The sequence below is a fragment of the Dama dama genome, chromosome 16 (assembly GCF_033118175.1).
Source record: "Dama dama isolate Ldn47 chromosome 16, ASM3311817v1, whole genome shotgun sequence".
Taxonomy (NCBI): Eukaryota; Metazoa; Chordata; class Mammalia; order Artiodactyla; family Cervidae; genus Dama; species Dama dama.
The window spans coordinates 37,730,314-37,754,928 of NC_083696.1; the positions used below are offsets into that span (position 1 = coordinate 37,730,314).

Here is a 24,615-nt window from a genome sequence, read left to right on the forward strand (position 1 = left end):
CAGTGGACAGCCTCCATGTAATTTAACCCTTATGATAGGGACCTGTCCACTTTTGGCTTTAAAGACCATCTGTTCCCAGATGCCTCCTGGATCCATATCATCAGACTTTTCTCCCTTCTCTGGAGCTGCAGAAATCCAGCTTTACCTCCCTCCTGGGCATCTTCTCTTGGATGACTAATGAGCTCATGTTCAAGGCAGAACTCAGTCCTACCTCCCTGATCCATGCCTTCCTCAATTATTATTAAAGCATCACACCCTCCTGCTAAGTATCCATAAAATCCACCTCCCTCTCCTGAAAAACTGCCAGAGACCCTTGTCTCTCCTTCTTTGTCTAATCTACCCTCAACACGGCTGCCAAAGTGATCTTTTAAAACATGTCTGCTGCTGCTGCAAAGTCGCTTCAGTCATGTCTGACTCTGTGTGACCCCATAGTCGGCAGCCCACCAGGCTCCCCCGTCCCCGGGATTCTCCAGGCAAGAACACTGGAGTGGGGTTAAAACATGTCACTCCTCTGCTTAAGTATGTTATAAACATCTCCTGTCTGTGGACAAAAGCTCAGATATAAAAGGGCATGGCTGAGAAACAGCTTCACACCAGGCAGGCTTCTGCCATGCACCCCACCTAATGCTTTCATATGCCCCCCACCCATCAGGCACACCTCACTGATTTCTATTCCACGTGGAACAGACTGGAGACTTCCCATGTGTTCTCCCCTCTGCCTAGGAAGCCTTAACTCCTCTCCAATCTGTGACTTCTGCGTATTTTTCAACACTATACCTGTTACCTCTTCATTGAGGCACTTTTTAAAAGAAATTTTTTTTATTGAAATATAGTTGATTATAATGCTAGGTTTTGCTGTACAGCAAAGTGTTTCAGATGTGTGTGTGTGTGTGTGTGTGTGGTGTGTGTGTGGGGGGTGTGGTGTGTGTGGTGTGTGGGTGTGTGTGTATGTGTGGGGGGGTGTGTGGTGTGTGTGTGTGTGTGTGTGTGTGGTGTGTGTGTGGGGGGTGTGTGGTGTGTGTGTGGGGGGGGGTGTGTGCGGTGTGTGTGTGGGGTGTGTGTGTGGTGTGTGTGTGTGGTGTGTGTGTGTGTGGTGTGTGAGTGTGTTGTGTGGTGTGTGTGTATAGTATGTGTGGTGTGTGTGGGGTGTGTGTGTGTGGGGGGTGTGTGTGTGTGTGTGTGGTGCGTGTGTGTGTGTGGTGTGTGTGTGTGTGGTGTGTGTGTGTGGTGTGTGTGTGTGTGTGTGTGTGGTGTGTGTGTGTGTGTGGGGGTGTGTGTGGGGTGTGTGTGTGTGTGGTGTGTGGTGTGTGTGTGTGGTGTGTGTGTGGGGGGGGTGGGGTGTGTGTGGGGTGTGTGTGTGGGGGTGTGTGTGTGTGATGTGTGTGTGTGTGGTGTGTGTGTGTGTGTGGTGTGTGTGTGGTGTGTGTGTGTGGTGTGTGTGTGGGGGGTGTGTGTGGTGTGTGTGTGTGTGTGTGTGTGTGGTGTGTGTGGTGTGTGGGGGTGTGTGTGTGTGTGGGGTGTGTGTGTGGGGTGTGTGTGGGGTGTGTGGTGTGTGTGTGTGTGTGTGTGTGTGTGGTGTGTGTGGGGGTGTGTGTGTGTGGGGTGTGTGTGTGTGGGGGGTGTGTGTGTGGTGTGTGTGTGGGGTGTGGGGTGTGTGTGGGGTGTGTGTGGGGGGGGCGGTGTGTGGGGTGTGTGTGTGTGTGTGTGTGTGTGTGTGTTAGTTGTTCAGTTGTGTTCGACTCTTCGAAACCCCAGGGACTGTAGCCACCAGATTCCTCTGTCCACGGAATTCACCAGGCAAGAATACTGGAGTGAACAACAATAACAAAAAGAATACTGCAGTGGGTAGCCATTCCCTTCTCCAGGGGATTTTCCCAGCCCCAGAACTGAACCTGCATCTCTTGCATTGCAGGAGGATGCTTTACCACTGAGCCACCAGGGATATTCTTTTCCATTGCAGGTTTTTTGTTTTTGTTTTTTTTTGGTTGCACTGGGTTTTTGTTGTGGCTGGCACTCGGGCTTAGTTGCTCTGAGGTACATGGGATTGTAGTTCCCTGACCAGGGATCCAACCCAAGGCCTCTGCATTGGAAGGTGAATTCTTAATCACTGGACCACCGGGGAAGTCCCTCCATTACAGTTTATTACAGGATATTGAATATAGTTCCCTGTGCTATACAGTTGGATCTTGTTTTTGATCCATCCTATTTGCAATAGTTTGCATCTGCTAAGCCCAAACTCCCAATTCATCCCCTGCCCCCACAGTGAAACACTTTTGGACTTTTCCTGGCAGACCTATTGGTTCTTGCTTCTGTGCCAACCTACTTCTCTACAAGCTTCTACTAATGCCATTGATCACATTGCCTTGCAATTATTATTTGTCTAAGAGGCTATGTGCTGCTTGAAGGTAATCAGTACGTTTTATTTATTTTTGTATTTCTCCCCAATGCCAGTCATTCTTTGGAGCTCCAAAAATGGTCATTAAATGAATTTTAAGAGAAAGAAAGAAAGAAAACGAAGGAAGGAGCAGAGGAAGGAAAAAAAAGAAAAGGGCCCCCAAAGTATATCTAAATCCATGGACCATGAAGGCAGAAAATCACTTCCGCCCTCCTTGAAATGGAACAATTAGGTGAAACACACAGATTAACAGCTCGGTGAGGGAAAGGTAAAGAAATTTATGTCTAGTTTAAGCTGACAGCCTGTTAAGACATAATGAACCCCATTCTTTATTTCTCCGAATGGTGGGTGGAGAGTGGGCAGCTGGAAAACACAGAAGAAAAATCAAGCCATTTTCTTGGAAGACTCAGGCACATTGTCATTTCCCACATTCAAGTCCTAAAACACAGTAGAAGTTGACAACAATCAGGGCTTTTGTTGCCAATTCACTCTCATAGACAGGCTGCCTGGTTCTGCTCCAAGTCATAATGAAAACACAGATGCCCTCTTTCATTAATTCATTCACCCAACCAATGCTGTTGAGGAAATTCTATGTGGCACTATCCTAGGTGCTGGAAGGATATGTGTGTGTGTGTGTGTTTGGTCGATAAGTCACGTCTATTTCTTTTGCAAGTCCATGGACTGTAGCCCTCCAGGCTCTTCTGTCCATGGGATTTCCCAGGCAAGAATACTGGAGTGGGTTGCCATTTCCTTCTCCAAGGGATGTTCCCAACCCAGAGATCAAACTCACATCTCTTATATCTCCTGCATTTGCAGGTGGTTTCTTTACCACTAGTGACACTTGGGATGGGCAGCACCAACTGGTATATTATTCATTTTGGAGTTGGTAGGAGGTTCCTTGGATCTCCAACTCCAGAATCATTTAAAATGAACCCCTTTCTTTCCACTTGTAGCTTTATTACTGGGATAAAGATTCTTACTGTCATTTGCTGAATTTTTCTGGGTGACTCTCAGATGTCTCAGGTTCACCCCTACATTGTGCTTAGCTGCTCAGTCATATCAGACCTTTGCGACCCCGTGGACTGTAGCCCGCCAGGCTCCTCTGTCCATAGAGATTCTCCAGGCAAGAATACTGGAGTGGGTTGCCATTTTCTTCTCCAAGGGATCTTCCCAACCCAGGGATCAAACCCAGGTCTCCCACACTACAGATGGATTCTTTACCGTCTGAGCCACCAGAAAGGCCCCTACCCCTACATTATTCCATTTTTAACAATAGAAAGGCCCACCAAAGTAATCATTTTCTTATATAGCTATATATAAGGGAGAGAACAGAGATACATACATAGGTCTTGCCATCCCTTGCTTCAAGAGATAAAAGGTCAAAAGTTGTGGGTGGGGGCATACATTTCAGGTGAAAGAAAAGTCATGGGCTTCCCTGATGGCTCAGTGGTAAAGAACCTGCCTACCAACTCAGAAGATGTGGGTTTGATCCCTTAGCCAGAAAGATCCCACATGCTGCAGAGCAGCTAAGCCCGTGCACCGCATCTGCTGAGCCTGTGCTCTAGAACTTGGGAACCACAACTACTGACGTCCACTTGCCCCAGAGCCCATGCTCCACAAAAAGAGAAGCCCCGGCAGTGAGAAGTCCAAATACCAAAACGCTGTTCGCCACAAGCAGAGAAAAGCCTGCATAGCAACAAAGACCCAGTGAAGTAAAAAATAAATAAAATGATTTAAAAAAAAAAAGAAAGAAGTCATGTCCGGGCCCAAATTGGGAAAGATAATCAGGGTTGAATTGATGCCTGTCTGGTTATGAGAATCTGTACATAACCCCGGGCCTGTTGGAAGGACCCTCATTGGGGGGTTCCTGGAGGAGCTGGGGAAGGGTTGGTGCTTTGTCAGGACACGCCGAGCAGGTCTGGTAGACCTCTGGGAAAGAGAGCAGGAATGCATGGTGATCAGAAGACACTACAATCTTCCCCATCAGCACAGAGAATGGAAGTGAGGCGTGTGAGGGTGGACTGACATCACTGGAATAGCTGGATAATCTGGGAATCCTAGAGCCTATGACTGCAATGTGCTGGATGCACCCACCACATAGGAACAATGGGGAAGTTCGCATGGATAGATGGCAGAGACCCTTAGTCCGCACAGCTGGGCAGCGGCCATTCGTCTATTTGACTGATCGACGTGAGAGCAAAGGGCAGGGCTGCTCATGTCTTGGAACAGGGCCAGGCTCCATCCAACAAACCCGTATGATTTCCTAAACCCCAGCTCTTATATAAAACCTTTTCATGGCACCACCATCTATTTTCCTTGAGTAAAAAAATGGTGAATGTTTCTCTCACACCGTGGAAGAGGGAAACAAGAGTTTAAATTAACTCCAAATGGTAAAAATTTAATACAGCGCCAGCTGCCTGCAGGTTTCTTCAGTTCAAAATCTCTCGGAGCAGGAGCCACTGCAGCTGCCGTGTGATCTCACCCACCATGGGAAGGCTGCGGGGCTACTGAGCCACACTTTTCAAGTACATAATGAAAACCACTTGACTTACGGCCTCTCTGATCAACAGGTGAGTCCATTATCTGGTGGGAGAACAAACCAGAGAGTCCAAGTTAAGAAAGAATAATTATCTATTTGGAGTCAGGAAAAAACAACAACAACCACCACCTCTGAGGGTTCAGGGATCTTTTGCTCAGCCTAATGCTTTAAGCTTAGGGAAAGCTTGCTGTGGCTTACTTCAAGCTCTTGTCTGTGGGATGTATCTGTCCACCCCTCATCCCCCGCTTTTGATATCTCAAATGGGGACAGGAATTAGGGTTTAAGGATTTTGACCAGTTCACATAAGAAATGGGTTTTGAATTATTTGTGGGAGGAAATGGAGAGAAACCAAAGCAGGTTGTTGCCTCTCTAACTCTCGGGAGATTCCATGTCAGACTCGAGCTGCGCTGTGCTTACTTGCTCTCTCGTGTCTGACTCTATGACCCCATGGACTGTAGGCCGCCAGACTCCTCTGTCCATGGGATCTCCCAGGCAAGAATACTGGAGTGGGTTGCCATTTCCTTCTCCAGGGGATCTTCCCGACATTTTGAGAGACTCAAATTTGGGCACTAAAACCAACCCTTGAACATATTCCAGAACCATCAGACTCAGAACTTCCTGGAAAGGAAAGTTTTCTTAGTCTTGCAGTAAGAGTGCATAGATTGTTAAGCTGCTCATGGACCCTACGTGTTCCTGGATTTTGATGGATACCAGGTGATTCACAAGGTCCCTGAGGACAGCATTTGGGGAAAAAGACTGGCCCAGCCAAACCAAGAACTGCATTGAATGTGTTAAGGCTCCTCTGTGGCCCTCAAAATGTTTGCCAGTAAAACACTGCCCTTGACCATAACCATCCCACTTGGTGTACCTTTCAGATGGGAAAAGCAATGACCTCGATGGAATACAATGAGGTGAGGTGGATATAGCAAGTATCAATATCTCTGGCCTTTGGGATGAAGGGAAATTTGGTTGTAAAGCAGGTTAATGACCTCTGGGCTTCATGATGACCTAAAAAGCAGGTTGAGGACTTCCTTGGTGCAGAGGATAAGAATCTACTGCCAAAGCAGGGACACGAGTTTGATCCCTGGTCTGAAAAGATCCCACATGCTGCGGAGCAACTCAGCCTGTGCGTCACAACTACTGAGTCTGCACACCCTAGAGCCCATGAGCCACAACTACTGAGCCTTCGTGCTGCAACTACTGAAGCCCACCTACCAAGACCCTGGGCTTCACGAAGAGAAGCCCCAGCACCACAACTAGAAAGTAGCCCCTGCTTTCCACAGCTCGAGAAAGTCCAGGTGCAGCAACGAAGACTCAGTACAGCCTAAAGTGGATGAATAAATAAAGCAATGTGTAGATGTCAAAAAAAAGAAATAAAAAAATGTTTGAAAAACTGCCGCTTGACTTCTGTACATATTCAACTGGGTTTTTTTTTTTTCTTTTTTTTTTTTACAAGCAAGCTCTAAAAGGTGTCCATCCTAAGCCAAATTTGCCAAAGTATGCCAGCAGAAACGTTCTTTGGCATATTGCCCCACTTAACGCCAATTAGAATTTTTTTTTGCCAGAATAATTGTTTCAGCAACCTTGAATTGCATAACGAGTTTTTCAACTCTTCAAGGCCCGTCTCAGCTCTCATTTCCTTGATGAAAATGTTGGTTACTGCCTTCAGTGCAGGATAATTTTCTTACCTTTGGACTCCTAGAGGATGCAGTGGTCACATAGTTCAGTCCTCAATTATGTATTACCATATAGTAATACCTCCTGATTATGTGTAGTGTTTGTTCTTTTTTTAAAAAAATATTTATTTATTTGGCTAGGCTGAGTCTTAATTGCAGCCTGTGGGATCTTTGTTTCCCAACCAGGGATCGAACCCAGGCTCCTTGCTTTGGGAACTTGGAGTCTCAGCCACTGGACCACGGGGGAGTCCCAGTGTGGCATTTGTTCTGCTGTATTGATTGCATGCTTCCCTGATGGCTGAGATGGTAAAGAATCTGCCTGCAATGCAGGAGACCTGGGTTCAACCCCTGGGTCCGGAAGATCCCCTGGGGAAGGGAATGGCTACCCACTCCAGTATTCTTGCCTGGAGAATTCCATGGACAGTGGAGCCTGGCGGGCTCCATGGGTTCACAAAGAGTTGGACATGACTGAGCTTCTGACACACGCCGACCAGTTGCGTAGTAAGCACTGTGAGGCAGGATGGGGTTTTCTGTAGGCCTGCCCTGCATGTGGCATGGTGCCCGGAAGGTCACAAGATGCCTCTGACCCACTGGAACAGAGCTGTCTGGTGCCTTCAGAACGTATCTTCTCAGTACTTAGGTCATGCATGCCATGGCCCCCCTCCCTGGCTGTGAGCAACTCCAGAACGCCCCACATCTGTCTCAACAGCAATCAGCTTGGCGTTCTCTCGATTGCTACTTGATACTCAACTGAACAGAAAATGTAGCCTCGGGGAATATGAAACAACAGCAATTGCTAAGAATTCTGGGAATTCCTTTAAAAAAAAAAAAAGATGACAGAATCCATACTTACAGGGTATGTAGGTGTTTAAAGGTAATTTTGGAGACTCTGGAGTCTAGTAACAAAGCAGAATCCGGGCTTTAAATCTGGCTTGAAAATATGATGTGTGCCAAGAATAAAAGGCAGAGGGAAACAACTTGCAGTAGCTAGTTTGTTTGTTCTTTGCCTGGGTTGAATTATGGAGGCTTAGACAAAATCGTTTCATCAGATTCCCCCGGTCGAATGTGAGAATTCGCCAGGGTATAAAAACTTCAATGGAGTATTTCTTCTCACAGTGTGGACACCCAAATCTGATCGCCCACCACAGCCAGGAGCTTGTCTTGATTTTCTCTGTCCCTTTAATGGTCTCTGTGTCTCTTTCCTCCTTCCACAGGTGGAAAATAAAATCCCACATAATAGTTATGCTTTGGGAAAGCTGAAATAACATATAGAGCAACTGAACAGTTATAAGGGAAAAGCACATCATGAATTTAATTCCATTTCCAGATGTAAAATGTCATAAAGAATTTTTTTTCCATACTTGGCAAAATAACAGGAATTTTTGAAGCCATTTTATTTAGCTTGGTGGGTGCATGTTTATAAGTAGGTATCAGAGCCTTCCACTTCGAGTGGGCTATCAATGCTACATATTGTAACTTTACATAGATTAAACTACCATAGGCCCCCACCTTCAGCTAGAAGGTACATGTTATTATTGTTCAGTTGCTAAGTCATGTCTGACTCTTTGCGACCCCATGAACTGTAGCCCGCCAGGCTCCTCTGTCCATGCCCTTGTTGAAATGGAGGGGAAATATGTCTGACTAATGGTAGAATTGGGTGTATTTTCAAAGCCAGAGCTCTGATCCATTCAGGGAGGTTTCCAGCCAACGTGATGATTCTCCAGCGACTTACAGAGATAGACACTGGGTTTCTCGTCTGTTTCAAAGAGCAGACCAGTTAATCATTCCACACATTTTTCATTTTGACTTCTCTTTTTCTTTTTACCCTCTTGTGTGAGACTTAGGGTCTTTGTAGGAACACCTGGGTATGAGCTGAGAAAGCTTGGCTGGGAATAGGATTCAAGCTGATCTCTGACTCAACTCAATCATACAGTTACAGAGTTTTGAGAAGCATAGATGTTTTTTTTTGAAGTGTGATGTTCCAAAAATCCATAGACATTTCAGAGTGAGGTGTAAAAGTAACTCTCTTTGTGACCCCATGGACTGCAGCCCGCCAGGCTCCTCTGTCCATGGGATTTTTTTCAGGCAGGAATACTGGAGTGGGTTGCCACTCCAGGGGCTCTTCCTCACCCAGGGATCAAACTGAGTCTTTTGAGTCTCCTGCATTGCCAGGTGGGTTCTGCACCACCTGGGAGTCCCCAAAATAACCCAAGGGTGGGAGTAAATCAGGGTGGTAAAAATCCTCCTGTCATATGATATCATTGCTGATACCAAAGGAACAGCTCCTCTATTGGGAAACTGGTTACACAGGCAGATTAACAGATGTGTCCACCAAAAGGGTGACTCCCACCATGGCCTTTAATAGGCAGGAAGGAGCTCTTAACAACTCAGCTCCTGCTTTGCATAAATTATTAGAGTGGGGGGTCACAGGATTGCTCTTGGGTGATAAGAAGAAAAATATAATGTGAGAAAGCCATCCATTTTCTTGAGGACTTTGAGTGGACTGCTAACACAGTTATAGCCTTTGTTCTTTCATTACTTTTTTTTTTTTAAGGGGAGACACAGACGTTTTACTGATGTTTCCATTTCTGTATATTTAGCTAAAACTCCCATTTAATTGGATGATTCAAAATGGAATCTGTACTGTCACTGTGCCAACTGCTCCAGTTGGTTCCTATTTATTGATCTGGTCTCACTAAAAATGAGAGATGGCGCTAAGCAAAAATGAGGAATGGCAAAATGTGGAAAGCTACTCTCGCTTTAAAAAACTGAAAGTGATTTCTGTTGATCCCTATTTCTCTTTCTTGGCAACTTGACTGAAAGCAACCGAGTCATAAATGATATTTGTGTGAATGTTGCTGTTTAGTCACTAAGTTGTGTCCGACACTTTTGCAACCTCATGGACTGTAGCCTGCCTGGCCCCTCTGTCCATGGGATTTCCCAGGCAAGAATACTGGAGTGAGTTGCCATTTCCTTCTCCAGGGGATCTGCCCAACCCAGGGATCGAATTGAGTCTCCAGCATTGGCAGGCGGGTTCTTTACCACTGAGCCACCCGGGAAACCCGTTTGTGTGAACATCATTAGTTATTGTTTATGTGTTGAGTTGAAGCATGCCAGTGGAGGACAGCCATCACTTACAATGCTTAGTTTTCAGATCTGCAGGCCTTCCTACTGGAGCTTTGAGTTGAAATACAGATACACAGACTCTGAGAAACAAATGAAAGCTGTCACCAATGTCAACAGCAAAAGCCGGGGGTCCATCCCACACAAATTATGGACATCTGTATTCCTAATTGTCATCCTTTTGGACTGTGCCAGCGAAAAAGCAATGCCAAGAGAGTCTGAGAGCTTTAGAAAAACCAGGTATCAGGTTTAGGTGATAGGAGACATTGATGAGATCGAGAAGTCCTTTTGGAAGGAATACTCTCCATGTGTTTGTTAAAATACCTTAGATTTTCTAGTTTCAGGTACCTCCTAATGGCATGCTTTGTCAATACTCCACTTGCTACTTCTAAGACAGATCAGTTTATGATCTTAGAAGAACAAGTGGTATGGAAGATTCCAGGATCAGAAGATCGTTGGCAAAGATGCCTACAAATAGTTAACAAGGTAATGGTAAGAAATGTTGACCTTGATTTGTTTGGCTAAGATGTAAAGATTTTTGAAGGTCAAAGGTGTCCTTGTGTAGTGTTTTGGAGTCTAACTGTGTCTGACCCTCTAACATTAAGCTGCTGTGGCCTGCAGTTTTGAAGAGTGAAGCAAACCAGGGGGAAAGGGAGAAGGGGGAGAGAACAGGAAATGGAGTGAGGTGTTTCAGGAAGTTGTCAGGGGTTGACTGATTGATTCCAGATGGGAAAGGTCAGCCTTCATGACCCAGGAAATACTCACTGGGGGAAAGAAGTTGGCTTGTGGAAGGGGAAGGCCTGGGAGGGAGACGATGCTGGAATGCACCGTCCACTTCCTTCAGTCTTCAAACATTCAGAAACTTTAACTTCTCTGAATAGAATAATATCAGCATTGTCATCGTTCATCAGAAAACAGTGAAGGAAGTTAAATTGGAAGCTTTGAGTGTACCAAATGTATCTTCGCCTCCCTCATGTATTTCGTTCTTTCAGAAGGAGAATGAATGCATGGAAAATCAGTATTTGTGTGTGTCTTCACATACAAGAACAACAACCATTCCTTAAAAGAAAAAAAAAAAGAACAACAATCAAATATGTCTGGTTTCACTTGATGGAGTTTGTGTATCAAATCCTTTACATTTTGCAAATTCAGTGAAATTGGCAGCCCTTCCTAGATACCTCACTGTCTTAAGATATTTGGAATATTAAAAAACGGGGACTTGCCTCATATCGATATATATACAGCCACACGCACATACATTTGGACATAATTTAAAATCTTGTAATAAATTTTGCAGACACTGAAATAATTCAGGTTAATTCCCCTGCTGTCAGGAAAGGCCAGCGCTAGCCAGCAAGAGATTAAAATTTATTTCCATTGTTAATAGAAAATAATGAAGTGCATCTGAACCATCAGGGTATGTCATTCGGGAAATGTTCTCTTTGGAACTGAGTCTCACTCCACCCAAATGGACAATGATGAAATCAGCTGGCTCAAGAAAGCCCCATATTTTGTGGCAGGAATGCACGAGGAGCATGAACGTACAGTGTAACAAGGAGCCTGTGGAATGAATTAAAATGGTCTCGGGGAGAACGCTCTTCATGTCCACATAATCCTCACCTGGGCTGGGCTTCCCCTCCTGTGCCCAGCACAGCTCATTAGCAGTGAAAGCCTGAAGCACCCTCTGTTCTTTTCTTTTTTCCCCATGGATGAGAGCAGAGTCCATTCATGCACACAATTTATAAAATTGATCCAATTCCTCACTTTTTCCCTCCACCTTCTCCTGTTATTTTCAGAGGGTAAGCAGAGACAGAGGTGGTTGCTTTCAGCCTTCCTGCTCATCTTAACTCTGGGAACCAGAAGACCCTCGGCTCCTTCCTCCCTTTGACTGCGAGGCCACCCTCTGCTCTGCTGAGAGGCCCTCTGAGAATATGTGCCTTACGTCCTGGCAGAAAGTGATGCAGGTCTTTGCCTTCTGGTGGCCACTGCAAGATAGGAACTTTCTGGAAGGCCTTTCCCCAGACTCTTAACATGTTAACAAGGACACAATTGAAAACAGACGTGGAGCTAGATGGCTGCACCCCTGAATCGTGAGCAATTACACTGATAGTAATTTTCTGAATGACTATGGAGGCTCCTTTAAGTTCATTCTGATTTCACAGTGAGCAGGGACATGAAACAGGTAGTGAATGCACTAGTGGAGGAGCTGAAGTGTGGGAGACATACTCGTCGACTAGGAACACATCGTTCTGTGGTCTTAGAGTCTCCATGGCCTGATGTAATGATACCCGATATTTAGCAGACACTCAGGGACTGCGTCTGAATTAATAACTGCAGCCCCCTGTGTCGTGTAAAAACTCCTGAGTGCGGCTGTCATGCCTGTGACACCAGGCTAGGTGACATACTTTGTGGGCTCATAGTTTTAAGGGTTCTTCCAAATCCTTATTATATTACAATATATATATAAAATTTTTACTTCATTGTATATCAGAAACTAACACAATATTGTAAGCAACTACACCTCAATTGAAAAAAAAAAAAAGGATGCCCTCTGAAATCCTATTTGAGGTTAAAAAAAAAAACAGGAGAGTATTGCTTTGGAAAAGTGTATTGGGTAGGATGGACTGAAAGGAGGCCCAAATAACTTTCTGGGGAGACAGAAATGTTTTATATTGTGATATGGTGTTGATTACCTGGGTATATCCATTTATCAAAATTGTACAGTAATTGCATGTAAATTTCACTTAAAAGGAGATTCATTATGTTTATTTTGTTCGTTTGAAATAATTCTTGGTAAAGAGATGTGATGTGCCATTGAGTGAATCTTGTTTTGTATTAATATAAAATATTACCTCTTAAGAGCTAAGGCAAGGTCCAGGTTTGTCCCCTCTTTATTTAATAAGTAAGGAAGTGTGTGCTAAGTTGCTTCAGTAATGTCCAACTCTTTGTGACCCTGTGAGCTGTAGCCTGCTAGGCTCCTCTGTCCATGGGATTCTCCAGGCAAGAATATTGGAGTGGGTTACCATGCCTTTCTCCAAGGGATCTTCCTGACCCAGGGATTGAACCTGGGTCTCCTGCGTCTCCTGCATTGCAGGCAAACTCTTCAGGGGTGGCCAAAAAATTCCAAGTAAAGTATCAGTGAGTTTAATTTGGGAATGGACATATCTATTCAATTTCTTTCCTCAGGTCTATACATATACTTGAGTATGTATATGAGAAGTTCCTTTCTCAAACAAAAACAATTGCCACATGTAACTAACAAGTGACTCACTGTCCTGGGTCGGTAAGAAGGTGGTGGATGTGCCCAAGTCCATGCATTTCTGCTGTGTTTTCCCACTGCTCCAGCCTTGACTGATCACCAGCTCTTTGAATTTCCCTTGCGCCCTGATGCGCGGCACACACATAGAACTCAGACCGACTTCATTCTATATGCTGCTTGTTTGACTTGTTTGCCACGCTCCTCCAGCGTGAGAGTGAGCTCTTTGAGGGTAGGGACCATGCCTTGTAACATGTGGGGGTTTATTCCCCCTACTGGAGCCTTCTCTTGCCCCAGAGCTTAGACTGTTGGAGGGGTTCCATGAGTAAAGTCCTCTGTTCTGTTGACTAGTCAAAAAAGGCAGGAGTGAGGCCACGAGGATGGGAACTCATCTATGAATGTTTTACATGTATTTTCTCATTTTATTCTTCTTTTATGCCATTCAGCACAAGATAGGCAATGTTGTGTATGTTTTACAGACCAGGGAAGTGGAGATCCAAAAAGGTTAAATAATCCATCTATACAGTCCGTGGAATTCTCCAGGCCAGGATACTAGAGTGGGTTGCCATTCCCTTCTCCAGGGGATCTTCCCAACCTAGGGATCGAACCCAGGTCTCCCACAGTGCAGACAGATTCTTTACTGTCTGAGCCTCCAGGGAAGCCCAAGTAATCCATCAGAGGTTCTCAACTCGGAAGGAGCAGGCGTGGGATTTGGGTTCAGTTCTCTCTGACTGCAAATCCACACCCTTCCACTGTGCCACACCCATCTCTCCCCTTTCATCTGGTTAGATACTAAATGTCCTGCTTTTTCAACGCTGAATTCCGCAACTTTACTTTCTCACCCAAAGTCAGAGCATCTCAGTCGCTGCTCTCTGGTGTGGGAGAAACCAGATATAACTCACCAGGCAGTACATGCATGCCCAGCACTACTTTAGCAAATGTCAGATGTTCAAGAACCCGCTCCTGAGAAGTGACCTCCCAGCTGGTGTTTCCATCTTAACTTCCCGATCAGACACAATCAGCTCCTTGTTGTGACTCCAGCCTGAGGGTCACCTGGGAATGATGGTCCAAGTCCTTTGATCAAGATGAAGTTTCTAGAACCCATGGGCAGATTGCCAACTTCCCCACTTCCTCACCTGGGCATAGTTTGAGTACAGATAGGTGACAACACATGGGTGAAGGGTGGCCTGTTTTTCCATAATGCTCTGCGATTGTTATAGGAGGAGGAGAACCCATTCAGATGCCAACAACATGGCCCGTCCCTAAATTCTGGTCCATCTCTCATTAGCCACATGGAAGTCTGACAAAACAGTTTTGTGACTTTTATGACTTACTGAGAAATTAACTCAACCCCCTCCCCACCATCCTTTTTCATTGAAATCTGCAGGTCGTATTGTCAACAACAGTGAATGTGGATGGACATGTGCTGGCTGTTTCCGACAACATGTTTGTTCACAACAACTCGAAGCATGGACGGAGAGCCAGAAGGCTGGACCCGTCGGAAGGTAGGGCTGTGCTTTCCGGAGGGACTGAGCCTGGCAGACAAATGACGCTCTTCACAAATTTTTCCTGGTTTGAATTTGAAATTGATGTCTCTGAGTAGGAGTGGAGAATGTCCGTAAGACTGTGTGGATTTTAAAATGAAGCTGTAAACGTTGACTTCTGCCTGCTCTGTTATGGCCCCCACACATCTCCCAGCCAATGTTCAGGTCCTTGCAACTCTCTGGCTCTTTCATGCAGTTCTGTCAGTTTTTCTTTCTCTCTCTCTCTTTATTTTTTTGCTAGGTGGGCATTTCAGGCAAATGTAGTGCTATGACATCTTAGTTAAACAGGAACATTACCATGCCAGACATGTATGAATAAGTGTCAGATGTGCGCTTAAACAGATTGTGGGCAAAACAAAACAATGTGCAGAATGAAACTGACACTAATTGATTTTTGTTTGCTTGGACAAGAAAAAATCATGGTCTGCTCTGGGTAATTTTTCCAAGTGCATTAAAGTAATTAGGAATACCGGTAACAGTTAAACTTCAAGTTGTCTGAAAAATTAAAGTATATCAAGGAAGATAACTGACAAACCTAAGCAAATCCCATCCAAGTTCTTTTTTTGTGCATGCTCCCCAACTCATTGGTGTAAGAAGCTCTTGTAATACAGAATGAATGGCTAGGTGAGGCTCCTATTTTTGTGTACTGTCTTGCTGTATACTGCCCACCAGCCCCCACCCCAACTCAGCCCTTAAAATGTGTCTTGTATCACTTCAAATAGGAATTAATGAACTGAAAGAAAATGATTGAATCAGTAAAGAATTTGGAGTGGTGTTAATTCTCCCGCAGCGGGCACTGAAAGGGGAGAAGAAAATCCCAGGGTTCAGAACTAGGAACCCATCCAGTTTCTTTTGACTGATTGGATGTGATTGACTGGCTGTTCAAAGGGGGCTCATGTTTTTGGAGTCCTGCCAAAGTTCTCCTCCACCTCTGACCCTGTCAGCTCTGGAAATGGAGTGATGGATTGACTTTAGTTATGGCCTGAAAACCATATTGGGTTCCTGTTGGGATGTAAAGTCCAGAGGCCTCGAACATATGGAAGAAGGGAGGGAAAATCCTTCCTACAAAGTTAGGAAAGTGATTAGAAATTGTCTCTTGATACAGCCAGAAAAAAAAAGTCTTCAACTATGGTATATTTTACTTTCTCCTTCTTTCTCTAGCACGTTAACAGACCTTGTAAATCTTAACATCTTGGGGCAGAGGAGGTGGGGAGAGAAAGGGGATTTACACATTTCCAGTGTGATCAACTTATAAAATATGGGGAAAAACAACAGAGATTTAAAAACACCCTTTGCACAATTAGCTAAGTGTTTTCATATATAGTGGTCAACTCATTAGGCTTTAATGACCTGGTGAAAACCAACAACCAATTAGGGAATGATGGCAAGTCAGCAAAGCTCAACTTGAACTTCTTAGATAACCAAGAGCTTTCAAGAGCAGTCAGTCCCCAAACTCCAAACTTCAACCACCAAAAGATAGACTTGACTTTTTCTTTCCTATCTTTTTAGCAACTCCATGCATCAAAGCCATTAGCCCAAGTGAAGGCTGGACCACTGGAGGAGCCATGGTGATCATTATTGGGGACAACTTCTTTGATGGCCTCCAAGTGGTGTTTGGGACCATGCTTGTATGGAGTGAGGTAGGCAAAGACAACTCAGTTCCCTGATTTCCTTTGTTTTGACCTGGGGAAACTACTAATTCTGCAATGTCAGCAACATGAACACACACACACACACACACACACACACACACTATTGAGTACTTATTATAAGTGGGGCAGTAGGATTAAAAGACATGTAAGCCACAATTTCCTGCAGGCATGGACCCCTTAAAAAGAAATATTCACTGTAATAAGTATTGTTTATAATTGTGAAAAATTAGAAATTGGCTAGACATTGGGTACTAAGAGAATGGTTAAATAAATGATGACGTATCATCATTTACTTAGAAATTATATTTGAAAGATTTCTAATGACACAGGAAAAGGGAACATGCTTACACTATAATGCTAAATGAAAAAAAATCAGGACAACAGTATCTATGGATGTAAAATGTAAATATATAACACATCCTTAGAAAAGTACTGGAAATGTGCCAAAGATGAATAATGGCTGTCTCTGGGTTATGCAATGGTAACTTTTTAAAAATTTTTCTCTAGTTTCCAATTTTTCTACTGTGATGAGAAAAAAAACAAGACAAGTCACAACAAGATATATAACAGTGCTAAGTTGGATATGGAAATTGCCAAATCAATCTGTGAGGTCATGGCAGTGTAGGAACTGGGGGAGGGAATGACTACAGGGATGGGGGTTAGGTGGACACAGGAGGTTGGGGGGGGGTACTTGAGCTGGGCTAATAGGAAGGGAAGGATAGACAGGTTGGGTTGAAAGGTAATTCCAGGGTGAGAGAGAGAAACGCTTGAGTGGAACGGGATAGGGCGTTCATGGCACATGGGGCGCCATGAGTGCACCAGTTTGCTCTGGGAGATAGCAGTGGACGATGCTTCTGTGTTCAGTATATCCGTGATAACATATAATAAATACTTTATTTCCCTGCCTGTTCATTCCTCAGCTAATAACTCCTCATGCCATCAGAGTGCAGACTCCTCCTCGGCACATCCCTGGGGTCGTAGAAGTGACATTGTCTTATAAATCCAAACAGTTCTGCAAAGGAGCTCCGGGGAGGTTCATTTACACAGGTGGGTGAGAAAATTATTCCAAGGGAGATTGGTTCCTGGTTCACTTTTGCTCTGGTTCCTAGTCTATCCACTTTATAATCATTCTAACTTTTATAGGTCTTTCTACTGGTGTGGCAAGAGTGGATCGGGTCATAGGCATTGAAAGGGGATGTGTTGATCTAATTTTGTGTTTTATGTAAGCAGTTTCTGCACAGTCTGGGAAATGGTCATGGCAGCTCATTTCAGGATTCCATCCTTATGAATTTAACTCAGCTGGAATCATGCTAGAATAGACTTGTATCCAAACAAATCAGATAAAATATTTGACAGAGTTGCTGGCTATAACGAAATTTTCTTGAAAAGGATTCAGGAAAGTTGCCTAATGATGCTGCAGAGGGATTCAAATTATATTAAAACTTTATGAAAGTAGAAATGATCTAATTGGTTCAATATTTATTGAACGCCTACATTGTATCTACTACTTTTTTCCAGGTGGAAGGTACAATAACATAGAAGACATGGTCCCTATTTGGAAATTTAGAAACTATTGGAGAAGGCAACAGAGCAGCTGGCGAATTAAGAGTGTTCAAATTGTTTAGTATTTCCAAAGGATGGAATATGAATTTCACAAAAAGGGAGTTTACTATGAACTAGAGTAGAGGGATGGGGTTCAAGGAGGAGATGATACTGAAGACCATTTTTAAGGATGGGAGGATTTGGACAGGCAAAGAGAAAAAGGACGCGTGTTCCTCCTATGGGAGTCTTAAGTGCAAAGACTCAGAGGATAAGGTGAGTTGATGTCTGGAGGAGAGAAAAAGCTGGTTCAATAGCTGTGGGGATCCATGAGATGGAACTTAGACTAGAACTTAGCTAGGCATGGCAGGAAAGGGAACCTGAGTTAGTTGGGGAACAGCTGAGGGCAGGGAGACCCACTAGAATATTGTTGTTTAGTCCCTAAGTCGTGTCTGACTCTTTTGCGACCCCATCGGCTATAACCTGTCAGGCTCCTCTGTCTATGGGATTTTCCAGGCAAAGAATACTGGAGTGGGTTGCCATTTCCTCCTCCAGGGGATCTTCCTGACCCTGGGATTGAACCTGCGTTTTGTGCATTGGCAGACAGATTCTTTACCACTGAGCCACCAGGGAAGTCAGAATATTGTTACTCTGAACAAAAAAATAAGACGTGTAGGGAAAGAAGTATAGAAATCAAGAAAATGTATCAGACCTATTACAAATTTCTAATAATATATTTTATAGTGTTTTCTTCCTCATTTGGACTTAGCCTCCTATTATTATTTAAGTGTAAATTGTCTGATTAGCAATCAATTAGGAGTAGAAGGAAAAGGATGATTTTAGGTATATGTTTAACATTTTGTCATTGAGTTTTCTCTGTTGAGATAGGCATGTCTTGGTTGGATTACTTTTTTGTGGATCTATTCTACTGCAGTTGCAATAAAATATTTACTATTCTAGCTCCCAAAGGGATACAGCTTTTTTAGTCATTCAAATGAACATTTATTACATGCCTACCACGGGCTAGCACAGCTCTAGGCTCTGGGATATAAAAGTGGGCAAGATAAAGCCCTCCATCTTAATAAACTTTGCATACTATAGGTGGAGACAGTCAACACAGAACATACATGATATAATTTCAGACAGTGATAAGGAAGGGATAGAGAATGAGGGAGGGTCTCTCTGAGAAAGGAACATTGAGCAGAGATGTGTATTTAAGTTAAGTGAAGTGAAGTCTCTCAGTTGTGTCCGACTCTTTGCGACCCCATGGACTGTAGCCTGCCAGGCTCCTCCACCCATGGGATTTTTCAGGCAAGAATACTGGAATGGGTTGCCATTTTCTTCTCCAGGGGATCTTCCCGACCCAGGAATCGAATCCAGGTCTCCTGCATTGCAGGCAGATTCTTTTACCATCTCAACCACCAGGGAATCCCAAGATGTATATCGCAGGTGTGGAAATCTGTCCCCACCCCCCTTATCTCTTTGACCTCCTCTCCTGTCCGTTCACCTTTCCTCTATCCCTAGGCCTCTTCAGGGCTGTGTTTTCTGTGTGGTTCACCGTTGTTAGCTAGAATAGCCCCTGGCAGTCAATCGGCTGGGGGCAAATGTCCCAGACAGAGAAAAGACGACAGTCTGAGAGGCAGGGATAAGCCTGGCATCATTGGGGAAGAGCAAGAATGCCAGTGTGGCCAGAGTGGATTCAATGGGAAATGAGGCAGGAAAGGCAGATAGGACAACGGTATGCATGGGAAAACTTTGAGGATGCCAAACAAGGGAGTAGTCAGCATCCAGATGAGATTTAAAGCCTCTGGGCTGGATGAGGGGCCATGGAAGGGCGTATAGCTACAAGATGGAAGAGGTCTAAAGATGGCAGGTGCATCCAAAGTGCTAAGTGTAGGGCTCAAGAAAACAGGGAGGACCTGTGAAGGACACAGAAAGGGAGTGGTCAGTGGGTAGGAGGAAACAGGAACCTGGACTGTCCCTGGAGTCAGGTGAGGAATGGGTTTCACTTCACACATAGAGTTTTGCTTTCTCAAATGCACCCACTGTAATATGGATGACAGGTCTGCCCTGTAAGGTAATAGGTAGGATGAATAAAAACTGCATTGCAATTAATCTTCAATTCTCTTCCGAAGTAACAAACAAGCAATACTCAGTGGGGCTATAGATGTTTGGAGCCAGGTGTTGCGTGCATATATGTTTACATGTGCATACTTGTGTGTCTGTGTAAATGTATTAAGTTCCTTCAAAAGCAGAGGTTCTCATCCTTGGCCACACTTTAATGCATCAACGCTCAGGCTGGATCCCAGACTAATTAAATCTGAAGTTCTGAAGATAGGACCCAGGGAACCATGTCATCTATATATTCCATAAACAAACATCAGCTCTAAATTATCACTCAAGGCACAAAGTCAGTAATAGCAGTATTCCTCTAGCAGCTTACAGTTCTAGATAGAGAGAGAGACACTTGTGGATCATAATCATCATGCTGAGCCCTAAAGGAGATATAAATGCAAAAGGGGCTATAGGAGCATTGAACAGAGGTGGCTCACTTTGGGAAACCAGGGAAGGCTTTCTGGAGGAGCTGACCCTAGAGTGACATTTCAAAAGTAAAGAAGGAACTTGCCAGACAGAATAGAGGAGCCTAAATGATTCACAGATCATGGAAAACACGGTGCCTGGTTAAAAAGAAAGAAAAGGAGCCCACACAGCAGTAAAGATAATAGATTTTATGTTGCCCGTAAATCTAAGAATTTTAAAGATAATAAGACACCAAAGAACATTGGATCAAACTCCATCTGCTGCAGATGAGAAAGCTAAGACTCAGGGAGAAATGACTTGCCTGTTCAATTCAAGGTGGAGTCAGAACAAGGACTCAGGTCTCTGGCTATCCAGCCCGCTGACTTATGTTAAGCAAAGCAGTGTCAGCAAATCATAGGGTAGCAGGGAGAAGGACACAACTGAAGTGACTTAACATGCATGCACATCAGCAAATACTTCTGTTTTCCTGATGTGCTGAGACATGGTTGACTTATCCCTGAAGCAAGTATCAGTTGAACATGCCCCACGTTGGTTTGTTGTATTTGCTGATTTCCATGGTGCAGGTACTGTCACCAGGGCTGATTTCAACTACCAATATGACATCAGCTGGCTCACAGCATTCCTGAAAATTCAACAACCTGCTCTCATAAAATGGTACAAGCCAGGTCTAGAACACCTGTGCATGGAAAGCGTTTGAAATAGAGAGCAGCTATAGCTTATTATTGAAAAGGTGTATATTATTAATATTATTGGTGCTACTAGTGTTATCATCATGGAAGCTGACTTGAACAAGGAATTACAAATGTGATGAGTGATACAGGATGCTGGGGATATATATCAGAGGAATCTTACGCCAATGGAGAAGGTTAAGGACTGTTCAAATACAGGAAACATTACGTGCAAAGGCCCTGGGATAGGAAAGAATGTGGGATGTATTTGACAATAACTAGGAACAGGGAAGAAAGAATGTGAAAGAGAGGTTGGGTTCAAACAGGAAGAGAGGTTGAACCTGCTTGTTTGGCTGCATCCCAAGTGCCATGGGGAACTATTGGAACAGTTTAAAGCTGGGAGCGCCATGATCAGATTTGCCTTTTCAAAGAGCCTTTTGGCTGCAGCAGAGAGAATGGTTTGGAACCTAGGATGGATTCAGGGAGGTCAGTTTGAGGCCAGTGTGGTGGCCCCAGCCAGAAATGATGGCAACTTGGACTGGAGTGCCGGTGGTGGGGACAGGCAGAAGTGGATGAAATTTAGGAGGTAGCATTGACGGGACTTGATGATTGATTGGATGGGGTGAAGGTTGGGGAAGGAAAGGGAGGGAATGACTCAGGTTTCAGGTTTGAAAAATTGGGTGGGTATAGCTTAGAAAGTGATTTTTAAAAAAGGTATAAAGTGCTGAGGGAGTTCAGAGGAAGGACAAAATACTTCCAGCTGGTGGAGAGGTGGGAAGATTTAATATTGTAAAGATGTCGATTAATGAATAAATTTAACACAATGCCAATCAAAGGACCAACAAAATGTTTGGGGAAAACTTTACAAAAGTTCACCTGCAAAAATAAAGGTGCTAAAATAGCACCTTTAGGTTTGAAAAATGAGAGGGCTCTGCCCTACCAGACTTTAAAACCTATGTTAAGTTTCGGTAATTAGAAGAATATGGGGTTTTGCAGGAACACATAGAAATGTCATGCAACAGAAGAAAACACTTAAAAATAAACAGTTTTTGTGCACACAACTAGTACAAATACAGAAGTATTTGTATGGGTGAGGAGACATCTGAAGTCAACATGGAAAATATGGAATTTTTAACAAATGGTGTGGGGCCAACTAATTAAGCATTTTTAAAAGCTATATATCTAATTTCATATCACAAAGTGAAGCATACTTGAATTAAATATTTTAATTAAGTGTAGGCATTAATTAATTAATTTTTTTAAATGTAGGCATTTCAAAAAATTATTACACTTGAGCCTTGCTAAAAGCTTGATCCCAAAGACAGAAACCACTGAGCATAAATATGTGATTACATGAAAAGAAAATGTTTGCATATCTAAGTTTCAGTTATTAAATCGAAAGGATAAGGACAAACTGAAACCATATTTGTTATCTATGACATAATATCCTACACATAAAAATATTCATTTACTTGTTGAGCAAAGTTCATTTTATGCCTACTCTTTGTCAGCCACTATGTTATACATTATGGATAAACAAGTGAATGTTAGAGGTCTTATAAATTCAGGGGGAAAAACTCCCTAAAAACTAGCAAAGACCATCAGGAGCTAATTCTGGAAGGAATATAATCAAGCAATAAACATGTTTGTAAAAATCCCAACCACATTAATAATCAGATAAAAGCAAATTAAGGCAACTACAGGATAACATTTTCTTTCTATCAAGGTGGCAAAGATTTTTTTTTAAACAAAATTAGAAGAAAGTGGGGGTTTTCTAACACACAGTTCTCCAGTCTCAGGAGAGTACCCTGATGGTACTAGCCTTTAAAAAAAAATGTATGTGCCCTTTAACCCAACAATTCTACTTTTAGGAATATATACTTGGGAAATAATTGAGTTTGCCTGAAGGTTGTTTATTCTGAAGCACTGTTAATAAGCACTGTTGAAGCACTGTTAATAAGAGTGAAAAACTGTAAATAATCATAAATAACAAAACATCCTTATACTGAAAAAGATCTTAGATATTAAAAGTAATGCTGTGGGTGCTCAGTCGCTCAGTGCTCATGACATGCTCAGAAGTTGTGTCCAACTCTTTGCAACCCCATGGACTGTAGCCAACCAAGATCCTCTGTCCATGGGATTTCCCAGGCAAGAATACTGGAGTGGGTTGCCATTTCCTCTTCCAAAAGCAATGCTGTGGATGGATATTTAATTACATGGTAACGATAACCCTATATGCAAAACAGAAAAAGAGACACAGATGTACAGAACAGACTTTTGGACTCCGTGGGAGAAGGCGAGGGTGGGATGTTCTGAGAGAATAGCATTGAAACAAGTATACTATCAAGGGTGAAACAGATCACCAGCCCAGGTTGGATACATGAGACAAGTGCTCAGGGCTGGTGCACTGGGGAGACCCAGAGGGATGGGATGGGGAGGGAGGCGGGATGGGGAACACATGTAAACCCATGGCTGGTTCATGTCAATGTATGGCAAAAACCACTACACTATTGTGAAGTAATTAGCCTCCAACTAATAAAAATAAATGAAAAAAAAATTAAAATAAAAAAAAAAGAAAGACATTGGTGATATATTGAAAAAAATAAAGCTTAAAAACTGTATGTACAATATGGTCTCTGGAGATGCAAGAGAGTGTAATTTGATTGCTGGGTCGGGAAGATTCCCTAGAGAAGGAAATGGCAACTCACTTCAGTATTCTTGCCTGGAGAACCCCATGGACAAAGGAGCCTGGTGAGCTACAGTCCATGGGGTCACAAAGAGTCAGACACGACTGAGCACACATGTGCACACGTGCACGCCCACACACACACACCAATCATGCTAGACCCTGTTCCAGGCATATTGCATTCTAACCTTTTGGGAGGGTCTGAGAATCTGTATTTTAAACAAAGAAATGAGTTTGGGAATGCTGAGTCCTGCTCATCAGGCTGCTGCAGTGACTTCCTGGCTTGTAAAGTATTTGACAACATGGGGCAGTTCTTTTCAGACTGAGTCATTACCCCACAAACACAATAGTATTTACTCGTATGTGGAACTTTCTAGAAAGAGACTCCAAAAGCAGGAGGTGGGAAGGAAATTTCCAGCAAACCTCCCCTCCCTCAGCCCCCACCCCACCACTCACATCTTATGGATCATGGTCCAACTGTTGATGGTTTCCGTATCCAAGGACACACCGCCACAATAAACCCAAGCCTATTAGATGGGACTTACCTGGTATAATTAGGCAAAATGCAATAATCAGCTCCCCACGGTTGTTGCTGCCAAGGACCGCATAAACAACATCAGGGCTCTGAAAAACAACACGTTTTCTTCGCACATGTAGGAAGGTCTATTTTCCTCCAACCACCACGATTTACTGAAGTGCAGCTTGCTGCTGCAGAGTCAAGAGCGCCACACGAGCATCCAGCTTATCAGGAAACGTCCCACTGCCTCTGTCCGCTTGGAGACCTAGAGGCGGCACAAGCCAAGGCTTGTGAGCGGGAGAGGTCCCCCACTCCACTGGCCGACTTTGCTGCAGAAAACTGGCAGTGCAGAAAAATAATCCCGGTAGGGGCACCCAGTGAGACCACGGTTACTCGTTTTTTTCAGGTAACCATGGTTACTGCATCTTAAGGGTGCAGGGAGAGGAGGTCTGTAGCAAGGCATTTGAGAATGGAACTCC

At 43.8% G+C, this 24,615-nt stretch overlaps 1 protein-coding gene across 7 annotated transcripts in view; it reads left to right on the forward strand.

Moving 5' to 3' along the window:
- The window catches only part of EBF2 (EBF transcription factor 2), a 217,178-nt gene that overhangs the window by 156,452 nt on the left and 36,111 nt on the right, over positions 1-24,615 (forward strand). For 4 of the 7 annotated variants that reach the window (XM_061164044.1, XM_061164042.1, XM_061164046.1 and 1 more), the window contains 3 exons: positions 14,377-14,494; positions 16,043-16,173; positions 17,106-17,232. In XM_061164044.1, the coding sequence (XP_061020027.1) occupies positions 14,377-14,494; positions 16,043-16,173; positions 17,106-17,232 (376 nt within the window). Of the gene's footprint in view, positions 1-14,376; positions 14,503-15,959; positions 15,974-16,028; positions 16,174-17,105; positions 17,233-24,615 lie in introns of all 7 variants that reach the window. The other 3 variants (XM_061164040.1, XM_061164045.1, XM_061164041.1) reach the window with 2 other exon arrangements.